Source organism: Danio rerio, chromosome 15 (genome assembly GCF_049306965.1).
Source record: "Danio rerio strain Tuebingen ecotype United States chromosome 15, GRCz12tu, whole genome shotgun sequence".
Lineage (NCBI taxonomy): Eukaryota > Metazoa > Chordata > Actinopteri > Cypriniformes > Danionidae > Danio > Danio rerio.
Genome location: NC_133190.1, coordinates 40,908,546 through 40,927,500, shown reverse-complemented (window position 1 = coordinate 40,927,500; position 18,955 = coordinate 40,908,546). Strand labels below are relative to the sequence as shown.

Here is an 18,955-nt window from a genome sequence, read left to right as displayed (position 1 = left end):
GTGCAGTTTACTTCACTGAATTTCTACAAAGCATGTTGTGCTCTAAACTCACACACCTTTTTGGTCACATCCATACCGCATCTTTATTTTCCTCATTTAAAGTACAAAAAATGTTTATAGATTAATATTGTTCTGCTCCTATAACTCAGTTATTTTGGAAAATATAAACAGATGATATAATATAATGTTAACATATACTTTCTATGTGAATTTATGTTTAGAGTTTTTACTACAAATATCACATCCATAACGCTGGAATTGCTCCAAAAAAAAAAAAAAAAAAAGAATTCATTTTTTTTTTTTTAATTTAACTTATTTAACCTTCTGCTTTTTAGTTAGCCACTAAATTTTTTTTTACAAGGACAGTTGCATAAATCAAAGATTCCCACAAAATTCAGTGCAAAAAAAATCTCTTTAGGACAGAGTCGCCTATAAACAAAAAAACACTGCTTGATAATTATCTCTCTGGCTAATTTGACAACAATAAATAGTCAATAATTATACAACCTGCAGTGCATATAAGGAGATGCATTCCCTTGACATGCGCAAAAGAAAAAAGTACACAGATAGTTCTGATACCTCTTTTATTTCCCACTCAAGGACTGAAGGGTGTGCTTTTGTCTGTGCAAGAATACACTGCCTCCCAGTGGCCTCAAGATGACATTACAAACCGTCATTCTGGGTGTTGACATTTTACTTTCAGTTTTACGTCATTGTGCATACGTAAGTATATATACACACACGCATATAAACGTTTGGGTCTTCCAAATGGAGCATTAATTGTAAACAAAACCAAATAAACCCGCACATGCAAGTGCACTCCTCATTGTTTTAACATATAACCTCGTTAATGCATGGCCTGCATAATCCTCGAACTTCTCCACTGACTTCCTCTAAGTGCACTAAACTATGCTCACTTCCTCCTACAACCCCCGGTGTCATTGTATTTAGGGACAGTTTTATTCTGACTACTATTGACAAGATCCTAGACGTTCTTTTGGATAATGCACGGTGAGTTAAACTCTTGATTATCTGTCTTTAACTCACTATACTTATTAGTTTCAGACATTTAATGTGCATCTTCACTTTGACAACTGATAAGAATGCAGGGATGTCATATATAACATGTTTTTATCGTGCTGTATTCAAATTGACCTCTGTGTGAGTTTCATAAGTCAGAAGCTATTTGCTTTATGTGTTGAGTGTAACTGACAGTGAAGATGCATTCAATTAAACACACATTACTTGTTACTTAAATTTGCTGTGTAAGCTACAGTATGCAAAAGCTAGTTTCAGTAGCATATTTTACAAGAATAATAATACTGTTTTATTTATTTGATATTACATGAAAAAAACAAGAACAAGATCAGAGGTTTTGAGGGTGAAAAGTGTCAGCTGAAATAATAATGAGATGCTGAGATGCACATACAGTAAACTCAGGACTGCTGCAAATCTGATCCACTCTTAAGTTTATTTGGTAACACTTTGGGCCCTGTCATACACCCGGCGCAATGTGGCGCAAGGCGCGGCACAATAGTCTTTTGCTAGTTTCAGCTTGGCGCAAGAGTCGTTTTGAGGCGTTGCGCCACGCTGTTTAAATAGCAAATGTATCAGCCCTCATATGTGTGCCCATAGGCGTTCTGGTGTAAAAAGGAAGGCGCTCTGAGGCGTACTGCTGGCGCGTTGCTATTTTGAGAAACTATAATAGATTTTTCATTAGACCAAAACAAACCCGGTCTAAACTCCATCGCAGAGTTGCGCCTTGCTTACGCAGTGCTTAATACGCACAAGAGAACAATAGGCAAATATCTTTACATATGAAAAAATTTAAATATTAAGGATATATATATATAGGATATAATAAGAATAGATATAGAATATAAATATAAAGGATTAAAATATTACAAAACATATTATTTTCTAGCCTACATAAATATGAAAAACCACTGCTTTTATGTCTTCTTCATCTCAGGAGGCTTTTTCAGTACATTCATAACAATTTGCTTTTGTATAATGTTATTATTATTAGCAGTATTATTTATTATATCCATATTTATATTTGTTTTATTAAAAACAAGCTTAGATTTGCCCACCTGTCAGGTTTTAGACCATATGGGGCACAGCATGTGTTTTAGGATATAACTCAGGTTTTTGAGCACACTTCGTTATAATTATTCTTTTATTTGTTTGCTGGAAATTAGAACTGAATTTAGAAATAGTTTTGAAACTAATATTTGCGCTTAACAAACGCAATTAATTATTTATAGACTAATTGATGTCTGTGCGTAAAGGTTAAGAATAAGATAATATTTTATAACTATAAATGAACAGTTAATATCTTAATGATAGGCAGGTAATACGACAGTGGTTAATAGCATGGATTGTGACCGAAACTAAAGTGTTTTTTTTTTTTTTAAGAAAAAAAAATGCTGTTAGGCAACCACATATTGTGAACAATCTAGTGTGTTTGTGACAAAGTGCCTCATAAACTGAACCTACAACTCTAAGATTAATAAGAATGGGTGTGAAAAAGCTTTGTTAGGTATCTCTTCAAGTGAAACTTGTTCACATGGATCCATGAAAATGAATACAAATGCTTCAATAGGCATGCCAGGTTGATAGTTGGCGATGTCATTTTGTAAATATTCGCCTCATGGCAAAAAGGTCGCTGGTTTGAGTCCCGTCTGGCTCAGTTGGCATTTCTGTGTGGAGTTTGTGTAACGGAGGCCAGCTACTAAGTGCTGTGCAGGTAAACCTCACTCCGCTGTCCTCTAAAAGTGCTCTAGCAACAGGTACAGGCTATGGCTTTAGCCTCCTTGGTAGAACAACTTACTCCTATGCGGAAGGTCACAGGTTTGATCCCAGCTCGGAGCAGGTTGGGAGATATAGGACTGGAGGGGGTTACATTGGTGCCGTGACCCGGATGGGAGTGAGCTTTAGGGGGGTAAGTGTAACGGAGGCCAGCTAGTAAGTGCTGTGCAGGTAAACTTCACTCCTCTGACCTCTACAGGTGTTCTAGTGACAGACGCTAGAGGCCATATGGTCTTTAGCTTCCTTGTTAGAGTATCTGACTCCCATGCGGAATGTCGCCCAAGATCCCAGCACGGAGCGGGTTGGGTGATATAGGACCGGTGAGGGTTACATTTGCATGTTCTCCCTGTGTTGGCTCGCTTTTGCAACCATGTTGTTGCTGTAGCTGTTACTGTATATTCAAGGAAATTTCTCAAACCCCTTCATTTGTAGTGCGATCATTAGTAAGGGTGTCACGATCCTCCAAATTCTCGATTCGATTACATTTTCGATTCTGAAGGCACGATTCGATTCGATTTTCGATTATGAATAATTAATTAATTAATGACGAATTAATTATTTGTAGCCTACCGTTTAAACTACCTGACCTGCATGGTCTTTGTTTTACCCATAAACAAATCATACAGTAAATGAATAAATGCAAGTTACACACATAATTACCACCTGTCAATCACTTTTTCTGCGGGACTCGTGAATAGGCAGTAATCTGTGTTGTTATAATGGCGTCTGTAAAAAAAGAGGCACAACCAACAGGAACCAGCCAACAGTATCTGAGGTGTTCGCTAAAATGACTAAGTACAAGTGAGTGAAAGATTGAAGCGGTCCTCTGACTGCCTGGACCTGCTGTCTCGAGCGCATGGCTGTGTATGCGTCTGTGTCTGTGTGGTCACGTGATGTGCATTTTCAGAGGTAGAGAGGAAGGAGGGCTGCTCAGAAATGCCACACGCCACTGTGGATGTCAAATCATTGTCGTTCTAAAATGCCATTTAAAAACAAAGACAGTGTAAACAGGACCTGAGTGTGTACTTTTCGCGAGCAGATTTGCAACGGGGGCGGGCGGAGGATTGCGATGTCGCTGTTGTCTATCGGACGAACCGTACGTAATACGTACATAGCAGAGCTTGCAAATCTTTGGGGTTTTTTTGTCGACAACACGAACGTTGTCAACATAACTCACTGGAAATCCAAAATGCTTACACACCGACGACTTCATTGAAAGAGGAGAGGGTTTAAGTTCTGTCGACAGGTCTCCTGCTTCTGCAGTTTAACAAGCACTTCAACAAGCCTGTTTTTTTCCCGCTTGACAAGCCAAGCTGACATGACATGGGGGCGTGGCTGCATCGACGATTCTATTTTTTGATTCGATAATCGAAATTGAGCATAAATTTCAATCAATTTCGATTAAAAATCGAAATCGTGACACCCCTAATCATTAGTGGTGTAAAGTAACAAATTACAAATACTGAAATGACTGTAATTGAGTAGTGATTCTCAGAAATTGTAATTTACTAAGTTGTTTTAAAAATGTGTACTTCTATTTTCCCTTGAGTACATTTTTAGTGCTGTCTCTGTACTTTTACTCCACTACTTCCCTTCAACCTGCTGTCACTACTTTATTTTTTCTTGTCTATGGGGATTAGAAAAATCAGTCCTGTGATTTCTGTCAAATCAAATAGAAGATTCGCACATAGAAGATAAATTGCATCGTAATGAACTACCTCAAGGCATGTGCACTGTATAATTTCAGCACTGTTTGGAAGCATTAAAAGTGTCCATGCAAGAAGACGTCCAAAATGACACACTCAAAATTTACACTCATTGACCCACCAGTTTAGATGCTTGTCACTGATAAGAAGCTTTTGGCATGTTGCATTTTGTTTGAAAATTTAAATCGGGTTGACATCAGAAAACAACATCAGGCCAATGTCAATGTCCAACCTAAAATAAACCCAATATCAACATCTAATGATGTTACAGCTTGACGTTGTGAGGACGTTACCACTATGAAGTCTATCAGATATTTGATTTTGGTAGCCATACAGTACCTGACAAATAAATGTCAGTATTTGACGCCAATATGATGTTGGTTTAAGATGTTAGCTCAACGTTGGATTTTGGTCACTCGAACATTATCTAAAATCAACCAAATATCATCGTCATTTGACATCGTTATTGGACATTAAAATATCATTGTCCTTAGATGCTTGCTAGACATTGAATTTTTGTTACCTGACATCACAACCTAAATATAACCTAATTTTAATGTCTTATGACGTCGTGTGCCTGCTGGGCAATAGCTAAATACACTACAGAATGTTACGTTTATACACATCCACAAATTAGATGTAAATGCATCAGCTTTTTATAGCGTAATGCACACTACTCACTACTCTTGAGTACTTTTGAAAGGGATACTTTTTACTCATACTTTGAGTAATATTTACAACAGATACTCTCTACTTGTAGTAGTTGTAGTTACTCTACTTGCACTACATTTTTTGGCAAGTAATGGTACTTTTACTTAAATATGATTTTTCAGTACTCTTTCCACCACTGGTGATCCAAAAATATCTTAGTTTGAAGAACTACATGGCCCTTTCCCTTCCCCCTTTAAGCATAAATGAATTGGGACACCCCTTTTCCTTCACACTAAGGGTTAGAATTTGGATTGGCCCCAAGTTGACCAAACACAGATCTTGTGCTCTGTGTTGTCATGACATGCATAGTAGTTGTATTTTTGCAAAGAGGTCTGCGTCAGGGTAGAGCAAAGGCAACTGCGTGTAAAGGCTACCCCAGACCTACCACATGCACAAAACGCAGAAGTATAAATCTGACTTTACTGTGAGCAAAGTTGTTTGAACTCCTAATCCTGTTATTTGCTCAGTTCCCTAACTATATTCAATACGCATCATGTTATCATGGATTTCATTTGATAATTACATTATTCTACCACTGCAGTAGGCTTAAATAGACATGCTCATGAAATGAATGACTTCCCTATCAGCTATCTGCAGATGTTCTTCTCAGAAAGATATAAATACAAGTCATCGACAACGCTGTAATGTTTTGTGGCTGTGATGGTGGAGGTTTTTAGCTGAAAAGACACGTAACAAACAGCTTACAAAAACCAAGCCAAGTTGTTGTACTTTAATGGCTGTTTCATAGTTGTTTTGCATTATTATAAACCAAATATGACTTTACTTTCTATCATAGAACAGAAACAAGCATTTAGTTTCTGCTCTAAAAAAACAGATTTCAAAAGTGTTACTTCATAGTGATTCCTTGATTATTTTATTTTCTTTCTTACCAAAGAGGCTTTGAGTGAGACATTTGTTTTACGGCCTATTAACATCAAGAATTATTCATTCATTCATTTTCTTGTCGGCTTAGTCCCTTTATTAATCTGGGGTCGCTACAGTGGAATGAACCGCCAACTTATCCAGCAAGTTTTTACACCGCGGATGCCCTTACAGCCGCAACCCATCTCTGGGAAACATCCACACATACACACACACACTTATACACTACGGACAATTTAGCCTACCCAATTCACCTGTAATTCACAAATTCTTTGGACTGTGGGGGAAACCGGAGCACCCGGAGGAAACTCACGCGAAAGCAGGGAGAACATGCAAACTCCACACAGAAACGCCAACTGAGCCGAGGATCAAACCAGCGACTCAGTGACCTTCTTGCTGTGCTACCCACTGCGCCACTGCGTCGCCCCTTGAGAATTATTTTTACAGAATATTACAATTCAAATCAATGCATAATAATGTTCACTTTATTATAATATTAGCGTGTGTCTGACACTTTGAATGCTGAAACTCTTCAAAGCAGGATGTACTTAATGCATTTATTATTCATAAAATGGGTAAAATAACTATAGTAATGTTTGTTTTCATACTTGGCCGGAAAGGGTGTTTAGTGTATAAAAAGCAGGCAGAGGACGTCAACATGACTGCAGATTGATGTTGTACCCCAACGTTGTTGGGACGTCGCAATTTGCTTGGAAATGAAAATCAGGCTGGTGTTAGAATCCAATGTCAGGCCGACGTCAATGTCCAATGTCTAACCTAAAATATCAACGTCTAATGATGCCACAGCTATGACATCTATCAGATGGTTACCATACTTGACAAATAAACATCAGTATTTGACATCAGTATGATGTTGGATTTTGGTCACTTTTCAACACAATCAACACTCTCAGAAATAAAGGTATGTGAGCTGTCACTGGGGTGGTACCTTTTCAAAAGCTACAGAGTTGTACCTAAAAGGTCCATATTACTACCTCAAGGGTACAAATTGGAACTTAAAAAGTACAGAAGTGTTCCTCTTAAAAATTTCAGGTACTAATATATACGGTTCTGGTACCAATATGGACCCTTTGAGTACAAATGTGTACCTTTTGAAAAGTTACCACCCTAGTATCAGCTTGCGTAATCCACTAGGATTTTGGATAAGGGATTGGATCAAATCTTGAAAATGGGTTTTTCAAAAGAAAATACGGATTACATAATCGGATTAGATCACGTAATCCAATCTTGGTTTTGATCCGGATCAAACCTTTAGTTTGGGTTTTTCAGACCTTTTTTGTAGGATCTGGATCACTTCGATCCAAAAAACCTAGATTAAACTGATCCCATCAGAAGGGTGGATTTAGCGTGGATTTCATGCCCAAAATGTAATGAAAACTTTAAAAATGTATTAATTAATACTATTTTTAGATCATGCAGTATCTTACGAGATATACTATTTATTCATAAGGTTTTCATTTTATTTGTTCATCCGTCAGGCTATAGTGAGTATATGCTTTAACGTATTCAGCCTTTTAGTGTAGGCCTACAGCAAAGTAGAGTTTGGCCTCATAAAATAATCCCCCAAACAGCTGTGAAAACTGACCAAAAACAATCAATTTTATTATGTCACTAATTGATATATATATTCATCTCAATGAAAAAGATTTTTCTTTTTAGAATATTTATTAGTGATGCATGCAATGATTACAGAATAACAAAAAAAAAATGCAAAGAATGGCAATCACTGATTTTTGAAATCTCTTTCAACAATTGCAAAAAGAGACTGAAAGGGCAGAAGCACAGCTTCGTCTGGCAGAGAAACAACTGACTCTAACCAAACTGCAGCAAACCAAGGCCAATGACTTGAGATTCGCCTCCTAAAGGCTACGCTCAGACAAGCTGCTCTCTCCACATCAGATGAGGAAGTCTGCAATTATTGTTTCAGTTTTTGACATTAAAGCTGCGTCCCAAATGGCACACTATACACTATGCACTCATGCACTATGTACTTATGCACTTACACACTCAACAGGAAAGTATATGTATGTAGTGTCGTCCCAAATGGCACACTAATGTTTTTTTACTAAGCGGAAATTCAAACCGTTTCCCTGATGACGTTTGACGGTTGCCAAATCATTGAAGTAAACGGCCGAATTATCAAATAATACCTGCCGTGAGTATTGCCGCAATCACTATCGGGAGGAGCTATAATCACTCTCGTAAAAGAATTTTGCTTTCACCATCCAAATTAAATAAAGTTATTCAACATGTGCGTCCAATAGCTCCGCCCCTTTCGCTACGTAAGCAAACCTGCGGTCGTTGAGTGCGTGAAGTGTCCATCATTACACACTTCATTTTAGCGGCTGAATAAGTGCATCATCCGGGTAATTAAAGTGCCCTTATTATTTTTAGAGTTTTCAGTGTGAACGCACTACTTACACTATTTATACTACAAAATAGCGTAGAATAGTGCATAAGTATGCGATTTGGGACGCAGCTACTGTCTTTTTTTTTTTATTTACATCTATATTTGAAACTTATTATAAACATCCTCAATGTACAGTGTTGTAGGTCTCAGATGAGCGGACTGCTGAAAGAGGATGTTTTTTGTTTTTATTATTTATTATTATTATTATTATTATTATTATTTTAATAATTATTAAACTTTCTTAGTTTTCATTTCAAATAAAAATAAAGTTATATTGACCCCACGCTGGCTATTCTACTTGTCGCTCTTTACATATCTATAGTTCTACATTGTGATGTCCTATCCTGTTTGAGCACTGGTTATCCAGATTTAGTGATCCTGAAAAGTTCCTATCCGGATCAGATTGATCCAATCCGATGTTGCTTTGAAAAACTGGCTCAAAAAGTAAACTGGATTACGTGATCACGGATCGCAAAAACAGGATTGCTAAATCCGGATCAATTTTATCCGGATTAAACCTTTTAAAAACCGGACCCTGAAGTCACGACCTAAATCTAACCTGATATTAACATCTCATGCCATTGTGTGTCTGCTGGTAAGGTTCTAAGCTGAACATTTACACTTGTCATGAAGTGACTGCAGTCAGGAAAGTACAGTTTTCCTAGCAATAATGTAATGCTATGTGTATTTATATAGTGCATTTGTTGTGTATGGCCATACACCAAAATCGCTTCACAATCATGAGGGGGGGTCTCTTCACACCACCAGCAGTGTGCAGCATCCACTTGGATGATGTGACGGCAGCCACAGGACAACGGCGCCAGTGTGCTCACCACACACCAGCTCTTGGTGGAGTGGAAAGACCTTGATAGAGTCAATTCGGTGGATGGGAATGATTGGGAGGCCATAATGGGTAAGGGGCGATGAAGGGAATTTGTCCAGGACACCGTGGTTACATTCCACTCTTTACGAGAAGTGCCATGGGATTTTTTATGACCACAGAGAGTCAGATCCTCAGTTTAATGTCTCATCCGAAAAATAGCACTCACTGACAACATAGAGTCCCCTTCACTTTACTGGGGCATTAGCACTCACGCAGACCACAAGTTGAGCACCCCATGGTGGCCTCACTTACAGTACCCATCCAGGTACTGACCTAGCTCAGCCCTGCATAGACAGTGAGTAACAGGTCTTGAGCTGCAGGATGATATGACTGTGCCAATAAAAGATGATTGTTATTAATAATAATAATTACAACAAGGCATGCAACAAATGATATAAACAAGCGACCTAACACCGTACAATGTTTTCTACAGCTATACACTATTATACCACAGTTTACTGTAGTAAAAACTAAAGTATAAAACAGTATTTATGACAGTTTATCGGTTCACTATAGTCATTACTAATATTTAGGCCTGTCACAATATCTATTTTTTTTGTGTATATCAACAAAATTGATTGTGATAAAGGATATTATTGCCATTTTAAGACCATTTTGACACTATCATAGCCTCCTAATGCAAGTACTCTTCCAGTGAACACTTGATATGTTATTCCTAAGAATATTTCACTTAAATATAGTCATTTTAACAATTTAATAATTAGGTATTGGAATCAGAATGTGAAAACCGACATCCTAAACAAATAAATAATTATAAATGTCAACAAAAATGTCCAAGGTAAAAAGAATTAGTAACAGGTAACAGATTTCAGTCATCAGGCACCCACATGAAAATATACTAAAGTAATTTGTGGTAAATACTATAGTGTTTTTTTAACAATATTTACTGTATCACCAAAATGATTGAGTTCATGTCCTTGTGTTGTGCGATAAGTTGATATATTGATTATTGTGACAGGCCTTGGTATTCATTAACAAAGAGTTGTAAAAACCATAATATGTACAGTATAATACACTTTACTATATGGTTAATTTTTAAAAGGGATAGTTCATCCAAAAATTTCAATCTAGAGTTAAATGATTTGATATAAGAGTTGAGGCGATTGAAGATGTACAATATGTGACTTTTTCTTCAGTAGATTCATACAGTAGATTCAGATTGGTGATTCATACAATGGCCGTCCATTTTGAGGTTTAAAAGTAAATGCAAAAAAAAGTCCAAATTAATGCCTTTGGTTCAGTTTGACAACTTTAACCTCAATAACCACACACCTCTTACCATTTTTTTTTGCTATGAGAAAATGATGTGCAAAATGAAAGCCCCACCCCCTACTCAATATTAGGTGTCAGTGGGCTCCATAAGTGTGTTTCAGCCACCCATAAACTGGTGAAAGGTTGATGCGGCTATTTTCAGTTTTACAAGATTCCTTTAGCAGAATGCAATTGAACCAAAATGTAGTCAGTTAGGCATTCAATTAGCTGTTTAATTATAAAATAAGATGAAACGCTCCCGAGTTGGTTTATTCAAAATTATAAGTTCATATACCCCATTGAACTGGAGTATTGATTAGGGGGTGCAGCTTTCTTTTTGCGCATCATTCCCTCATAGCAAACTACTGGTATACAGGTATAGGGCTATGGAAGCCTTCCGGTTGAAGTCAGCAGATGGTCATTTTTAGATTGAAGATTACCAAAATAAACTATTTGTTTTAAGGGAATTAACTTGCACAGAATAACTGCTTACCTTATGAATAACAGTGTGAGCTAGCAAAATAAACATGCAACATTTTAAATTCACAAGGACTTTAAATCTAGAAATCTGTTGACCATTGACTTGCATTATATCAATAACAAAGACCCCAGATTCAGCTTAAAGTGCGCATGAATCACAAGCTGTGATTGTTTTTTTGTATTTTATTTTTGTATTGTGATGCAGTTCCTATAGAAACGGAATATTAAATGAGAAAACAGTGGGCGTGGCTTCTTTGATTCTACTGCGAGCTGATTAGATGTAGTTAAGTAGGCATTTCATTCAGAAGGATGGGGAAAAGGGTTTGGGGAGAGATATTACAACCTAACAGACACCTCCTGCTCACTATTTCTGTTTGTTGTCAAAACTAACAGTTTCAGTGATGTTAGCCACACCTAGTACCTCAGACAGATGTAATCTGATAATTTACCTGAAAACAAACAGGAAGAGCATTTTCAGATTTCAATAAAAGATTATAAGGGCAAATTTTTTTTTTTTGATGGCATGCACAGATGAATTGTCCACCACAAAACTAGCAATGTGAGCTAAAAAATAAATAGTTAGTTTTAATTTCATTTGTACTTTAAAATCTTCTGCAATGCTGTAATGAAGTAAAAAGTAAAAAGGGGGTGAGTAAATTAACTGTAATAACACTGTTTTTCTTACTTCTATCTAGTCCCAATATCTAACATTTTTTTAATCAAGAAGAATTTTCTACACAAGCAAAACATATTGTCTTGTTTTAAGAAATAATATGCTAAAATAAAGTCAGTTTTCCTTAAAACAAGCAAAATAATCTGCTAATGGGCTAAGAAAAACAATCTTATGTCAAAAGGAAAAATAAGATTATTTTAATTTCATAAATCACACGACCAACATGCTAACAGTAAACTAATCATGCTAGCAAAATGCAAAACTTGCTAGATATGTTTAAAATGGCTGAAACATGTTACTAATGAGTTAAATCATGATCAAACATGTTAGCAATATACTATTAGCTATTCCCTGCTAAAACATGGTAGCAACCAGGGCTTGACATTAACACTCGCCAACCACGGGTGGATTTCAGCTGTGGCGGGTTAGAGAGCCACTACCAATAGCTAATTTTGCTGGTTGAAATTAATTTTTAAATTGTACTTTTCTTTAAAGCAGGGTTCGATAATAAGGATGGCCTAATATGCATGCAAATGTGATCTTAAAATTGAGAAACAGCACGACTGACAAAACTAATTGTGTTCGTGCGAGCAAAAGAAAGCAGGCGAATTTTGTAAGCAGCGGTCACTGCTTTCGCTTTAACCACTCTTTGAACAGATTATTAACTGGCCTAATGTTAACTGATCATCCTTTTATCATGACACACGGTATGTTTTTCACCTGCTTTCTTTTGCTTAACATTATTTTTGCTAATATGGTTTAATTATAATTTTTTACAGTAACATTGCTTTAATGGGAGATTAACTCCCCATTTATGTGTAGGTAACTGGTGATCAGGAACATTTAGCCAGGACAAATTACTGTGCATATTTTAGACACATGACAATAATTGTTTTTTTTTAATGTCAATGTTTTTTTAAGGAAATGTTTTGTTAAATAAAAGGTATAGTATACAGCTATATTTTGCTTATTTTGACACATTTTAAATGTATGGCCAAAAAATTATTTATTTATGTTTGGTGTGGTCAGAGATAAATTTGGTAAATCCTTAGTGTTAAGCCCTAAAAAAAGTAATGTGAAATAAAAACTCATTGTAATATGACACTAAACCATGACCCATTTGCTCATGCTCATTGTGCAAGCTCATACATGACACAAAAAAGTGAAATAAATGAGGAGGCATGTGGACAAAACACAAAAACTAAATCAAGTAATTTTAGCATGTCAAAGTCATATATACATATAAAATATAAATTCCCAACAACAAAATTGTGGCTAGTGAAAATGCAGAGTGGGTAGTAACATTGGAAAACTAGAAGCCACAGTGACTGGTGACCAAAAAAGTTAATGTCAAGCCCTGGAGCTGCTACTAAAAAAGCTCTATCACCTTGACATTTTAAGCGTGATTTTGGAACTTTCAAATAGAGACGATCCTTAGAGCGAAGAGATCTCACAGGTTGGTGTATATTAGTTAGCTCAGAAATATACTCGAGGGCCAGGACATGGAGGGACTTAAAAACATACAACAGTACTTTGTACTGAATTCTAAACTGGATTGGCTGCCAGTGTAGAGAAACCAGTACAGGTGTAATGTGTTCTCGTTTTTTGTGCCTGTTAAGAGCCTGGCAGCTGCGTTCTGGACCAGCTGCAGTCGTGAGAGAGAGGCCTGGCTTACACCCAGATACAATGCATTGCAATAATACAGATGAGAAGAGATGAAAGCATGAACAACTTTCTCCAAGTCACTAAAAGAGAGGACAGACTTCAGCTTTATTTATCTAAAATTGAAAAAACTATTTTTGACAATCACATTAATTTGCCGATCTAATTTAAGCTCAGAGTCAAAAATTACACCAAGACTTTTTACAGAGAAGTGTATTTTTCTAGGAAGCAATGACAGTTTGCCAGTAGAATTTTAGTCTTTTTGACCAAAAACTATGAATTCACACATTTCCTCCTTCAGTTGGAGAAAGTTATTCGCTAACCAACACTTCACAGCAGCCAAACAATTAAACAAAGCCTGAAGGGAGGATCGATCCCCAGATTTTATGGGGAAGTAGATTTGAGAGTCATCAGCATATAGATGGTAATTTATTCCATGCTTTTCAAAACATTTTCCTAATGGAAGTAAGTAAAGGCAAATCAAAACAGGACCCAATATTGAGCCCTGTGGAACCCCACACATTAACTGAATGACAGATGAAGAAGAGTTGCCCAAACTGATTGATATAGTTCTATCCTTCAGATATGAAGAGAACCAATCCAAGGCCAGACCCTGGATACTAGCGTGTTCTCTAAGCCAATCAGTGAGAATATCATGATCCACTGTACCAAAAGCAGCAGTGAGATCCAACAGTAGAAAAACTACAGGGCTACCTGAATCAACCTCCAACAAAATATAATTTGAAACCTTCAATAGAGCGGACTCTGTGCTATGACCAGCTCTAAAACCTGACTGAAATTTATCAAAAATATTATTATTATGTTATGGTATTATGTTATATGTATTTATTCAACAGTTCTGTCTGGTTAATGAATCTGATTGGCTGATAGCCATTCGATATTTTGCCAGTAACATCACACAAATGCCTCTTCACCTTTCACCTCTGTGTATTACTTCGCCCACATACAGCCAGCAACAAGCAGAGACACCACATTTTGACAAATATTACTGTTGTTAAACAACAAAATGTACTTTTGAGGTCGAGAATGTAGTTGTTAAGATTGCAACTATGCAGTTTATTTGTAAGAATAGTGCCTATTTTAAAATATTTTCAATTTCTGAGAGAGCTCGTCGACGGCCATTAGCCTGCCATAGTGTAGAAGACGGTTGATGTTGTCTATCCACAAGATGGCACCAGGACCACTTAATAAGCCCTTGCTTTGATTAAAACTGTGTGTTTTCTTGAGAGTGAAGCTGAAAAACGGAAGCGTCACGGTTTTTAAGGTGGACCGGATCGAGTCAATAAGAAGCTACGAATAAATCCTGGTTTATACTTCTGCGTCAAGTGAACGGCGTGACCCACGGCGCATGCAACGCGCATAGCTGTGCATTTATACTTCTGCGCGCTGTCTCTGTTGGTCTGAATTAACACTTCCGAAACGCTAGTGGGCAGTGAGGTGTAAATGTTTATCTGTGTCGAGTTTCTACTCTGCTTTTTTGCTTTTCCTGAACACTTCCTGGATGAACAAGTGGCTCAAACTCGCTCATTTTGAGGCAGGAACCGGCGGACGTGCAACAACTTTAACTATGATGTAAACACAAAACAAAACTTTCCATCAGGAGCTCCTTCACGGGACTTCACACTTGTAAACAATCGCTCCACTGGGCTCGCGTCCAGCTCGCGCCATTCTCGGTCCCGCCCAGACTCGTCAACGCTACTAAGCCGACCAATCACAGAGCTTGCGCTACGCATCGTTGCGACGTGTAGTTACATTTTTTAAGAGGTGCACGTCAGCAACGCCAACGGCCATGGCGAAGGGCTATGCGTCAGCACCGTAGCATACGCCGGCGTTTGACGCAGAAGTATAAATCAGCCTTAAGAAGCTGGATTCAGCCTCGTCCCTCCTTATCGCAAACACAACAGCAATCTGATAGTGATTGCGCTGTTTTTTTCTAGTTTAATTATTGTGATATTGTAATGGTCGCTTAATGTTTGATATGCTTTGTGTATAAATGTCCCCTTTAAGAGGACTTCTTCTGTGGTTGTTTTACCTTTGAGATGTAAGCACGCATGTATGGGAGCTTAGTTCAGTTCTGGCGAGCTCTGAGAAGTGTGTGATGGTCGCTCTACCGCTTTATCATTCTTTTATTTCAATAATGTAACATTTTATTTTGCGACGGATGTTTGAGTGTTTTTTACTTTTCCTTTTGCCTACTCATTGTCGTTGACTGGCATGTATGCAGTCGACAGCACTTGGAAGAAACGCATAATACCGTCACAATACCGACGGCAACAGAGAAATACTGTAGACTGTAATAGACTGTAGGGAGAAATCTCTGTAGACGGATGGCATTTCATGTCACGTTCAGCCTCATAATCTTAAAATGTGAGCAAAATCTGCTGCTTTGCCATCACTTTAGACATTATGCTTTAGTGAGTCATTCAAATACTAGCTCTACAGTGACGTTGGTGAATTAGTAACGGCTTCTGCTGTTCTGACGTCAGCTGCAGATGTGAATGAATGGCGGAAGAAAGTAGTTCCTAATACAAAAGAGTTTTAGACTCTCTGTGTTTGATTATCTTTTTTTTTAAAGATTGTGCCATCAAACTGTTGTATAAATGCAATATCACACGAGTAGCAGTGCGATATGGCTGTATATCAGCACTGGTGGGACGCTAAGGCACTCGGTCTGTGGCCTCGTGCCAACAGACGGGTCCCACCAGTGCTAATATATAGCCATATCGCACTGCTACTCGTGTGATTTTGCTCATATACTGTATAACGTCAAAAGGAAAAGCAAGATTATTTTTCTTACCCCATTGGCAGATTATTTTGCTTGTTTAATGAAAAAAAAACACGTAATTTTGACTCATTATATCTGAAAGCAAGACTTTTCGTTTAAAAATGCTTCTTGATTTAAGGATTAGATATTTGGACTAGAAAAAGACAAAAACTCTAAGTAAGAAAGCCATATTTAGCTGTGAAGCACCCTTAGTAAGATTACTTTCTCACTTTTTGATCACTTTGCGTATGTGTACCTTGCAGTGATCTGAAGGCAGAAGGACAATGCAGAACATCAAGTGTGTGGTGGTGGGAGACGGAGCTGTGGGAAAAACCTGCCTGCTGATTTCCTTCACCACAAACGCCTTTCCCAAAGAATACGTTCCCACTGTGTTTGACAATTACAGCGCACAAGTGCTCGTGGACTCAAAAACTGTCAGTCTGAACCTGTGGGATACAGCAGGACAGGAGGAGTACGACCGTTTGCGTACTCTTTCTTACCCACAGACCAACATCTTCATCATCTGTTTCAGCGTCACCAGTCCTCCATCTTTTGAGAACGTCAAGCTGAAGTGGCACCCCGAGGTGTTTGAACACTGCCCGAATGTGCCCATCCTTCTAGTGGGCACTAAGAAGGACCTGAGGGACGATCCGGAGGAGCTGAAGAAGCTGAAGGAGAAGGGTCTGTCGGTGGTGTCCCAGCAGCAGGGGACGGCGCTGGCTAGACAAATACATGCCCGGAAATACATGGAGTGTTCAGCGCTCAGCCAGGACGGGGTGAAAGAGGTCTTCACAGAAGCGGCGCGGATTTTCCTTCATCCCAAACAACCGTCCTCCAAGAAATCATGTGTGCTGCTGTAAAACTGACAGGAAGTCAAAATGATTAGCCATTCTCTGAATTATCTTTCTCTTCTTTTTCAAATATTTACCAAATGATGTTTAACAGAGTAAGGGATTTTCACCGTAATTCCTATAATATTTTTCTTATATGGAAAGTCTTATTTGTTTTATTTTGGCTAGAATAAAAGCAGTTTTTAATTTATTTAAACCATTTTAAGGTCAATATTATTAGCACCTTTAAGCTTTATTTTTTTTTTGATTGCCTACAGAACAAACCATCTTTATATAATGATTACCCTAACTTGCCTAATTACCCTAGTTAAGCCTTTAATTGTCAATTTAAACTGAATACTAGTATCTTGAATAAAATCTAGTAAATTATTATGTACTGTTAACCTGTTAACCAGCACCCACTTATGGAGATTTACACCTACCTAACTTTAAATACAGTAGTAACAGTTGTTGACCCCAGTGAGCTACAATCAAAAAACAGATATCAATGAAAAGAAGTTACTTTGAGATTAATTATGGTCCATCTATAAATATAACATTGCAAAGCTTCCCATTAAAAATATGAATTAGAGAAATAGATTTGTAAGGAGGGGTACTTATATATGCTGAGTACTGTATATCATACCACACACTTAAGACAAACATTAAACAACATTAATAGTACTACAAAAACAGCAACTATCTCTTCCCATTAAAATTCAGCAAATCGTCAGTGCCAGTGGCGTAGTGGAAAGTCCACCAACACATGCACTCCGGTGTTCGAGGTCCTATGCCGATCCTTCCCCTCTCTCTGCTTCCCACACTTTCCTGTCAATTCTCTCTACTGTCCTATTCAATAAAGGCAAAACCCCCTATATATATATATATATATATATATATATATATATATATATATATATATATATATATATATATATATATATATATATGAAATAAAATAAAATTCAGCAAATCAATCGCACAAGGAACAATTAAATTTTTAATCTGTTAGCCCTTGCCAAAGGGACCCTACACAGCAAAATCCTTTGAGTAAAATTCTCTCAGTTATGAGGGAATTTGGTCCCTCTTTAAATAAGGGCAAACAGGTTAGTAATAAGTAAAGCTGCTGTTTGTGGAGTTGCTTAAAGATCCTCTGCTGAGAGATTCAATGTAATTCAATCTAACTGTTTCTGTTACTTTAAACTGAAGTGAGTTCTAGTTTTGTGTTTCTCTTCTGTGTTTCTGTTTATTTACAGCAGGTGTTCATCATCAGTGCTCAATCATCACCTCATTAATACTTTAAATGTCTCATTAACTTGAGTAACTTTAACTCAAGTTAGAGAGGGACCAAATACTATATAACTGAGTAAATTTTACCAGAGGATTTTGCTGCACTCATTTTTTATTTTTGCTTGTACAAATTACTTAATTAAAATTAGGTAAAACAACACAGTTCTTGAGATTTGATTGGGAAGTGCCAATAAAATCTCAAGAATTGTGTTGTTTCAGATCATCATACATTTTTTATGTTCAATCCACAGAAATTTGTTAAAAGTGTAAAGTTAACTTAATCAATTTGTGTTTGGTCAACATGAATGAATTCTGTGGAATAATTCCCTGCATGTTTTATAGTGTGTGTATACCGTGACATCCTGAGGGAAGGATTTGAAATGAATCAAAAAGTGAATGGGTCATATCAGATGTAATCTGATGGGCTTTCTTTAACACCTGGATTTTATACTAATAGGATATTAGGGTTAGGGTTGTGGTTAGGGTTGGTGTAAGTTGACATGTACTTGAGCAGCAGTATCAACAGATATTAAGCAGAC

At 37.3% G+C, this 18,955-nt stretch overlaps 1 protein-coding gene across 2 annotated transcripts; it reads left to right on the top strand.

The window, feature by feature from the left end:
- Positions 1–976: 976 nt before the first annotated feature.
- Positions 977–17,967, top strand: rhoga (ras homolog family member Ga). 2 transcript variants are annotated; one of them, XM_005173394.6, is made up of 2 exons: positions 977–1,011; positions 16,560–17,967. In XM_005173394.6, exon 2 carries the CDS (start codon positions 16,581–16,583, stop codon positions 17,154–17,156), a length of 576 nt encoding a protein of 191 aa, XP_005173451.1. In that variant the 5' UTR covers positions 977–1,011; positions 16,560–16,580; the 3' UTR covers positions 17,157–17,967. The 2 variants fall into 2 exon arrangements, with proteins under 2 accessions (XP_005173451.1, NP_001076273.1); NM_001082804.1 differs by lacking the exon at positions 977–1,011 and having other exon boundaries at positions 16,555–17,194.
- The last annotated feature ends 988 nt before the right edge of the window (positions 17,968–18,955 follow it).

Coding starts and splice junctions, on each gene's coding strand:
- rhoga (XM_005173394.6), top strand. CDS start 16,581: ATGCAGAACATCAAGTGTGTGGTGGTGGGAGACGGAGCTGTGGGAAAA.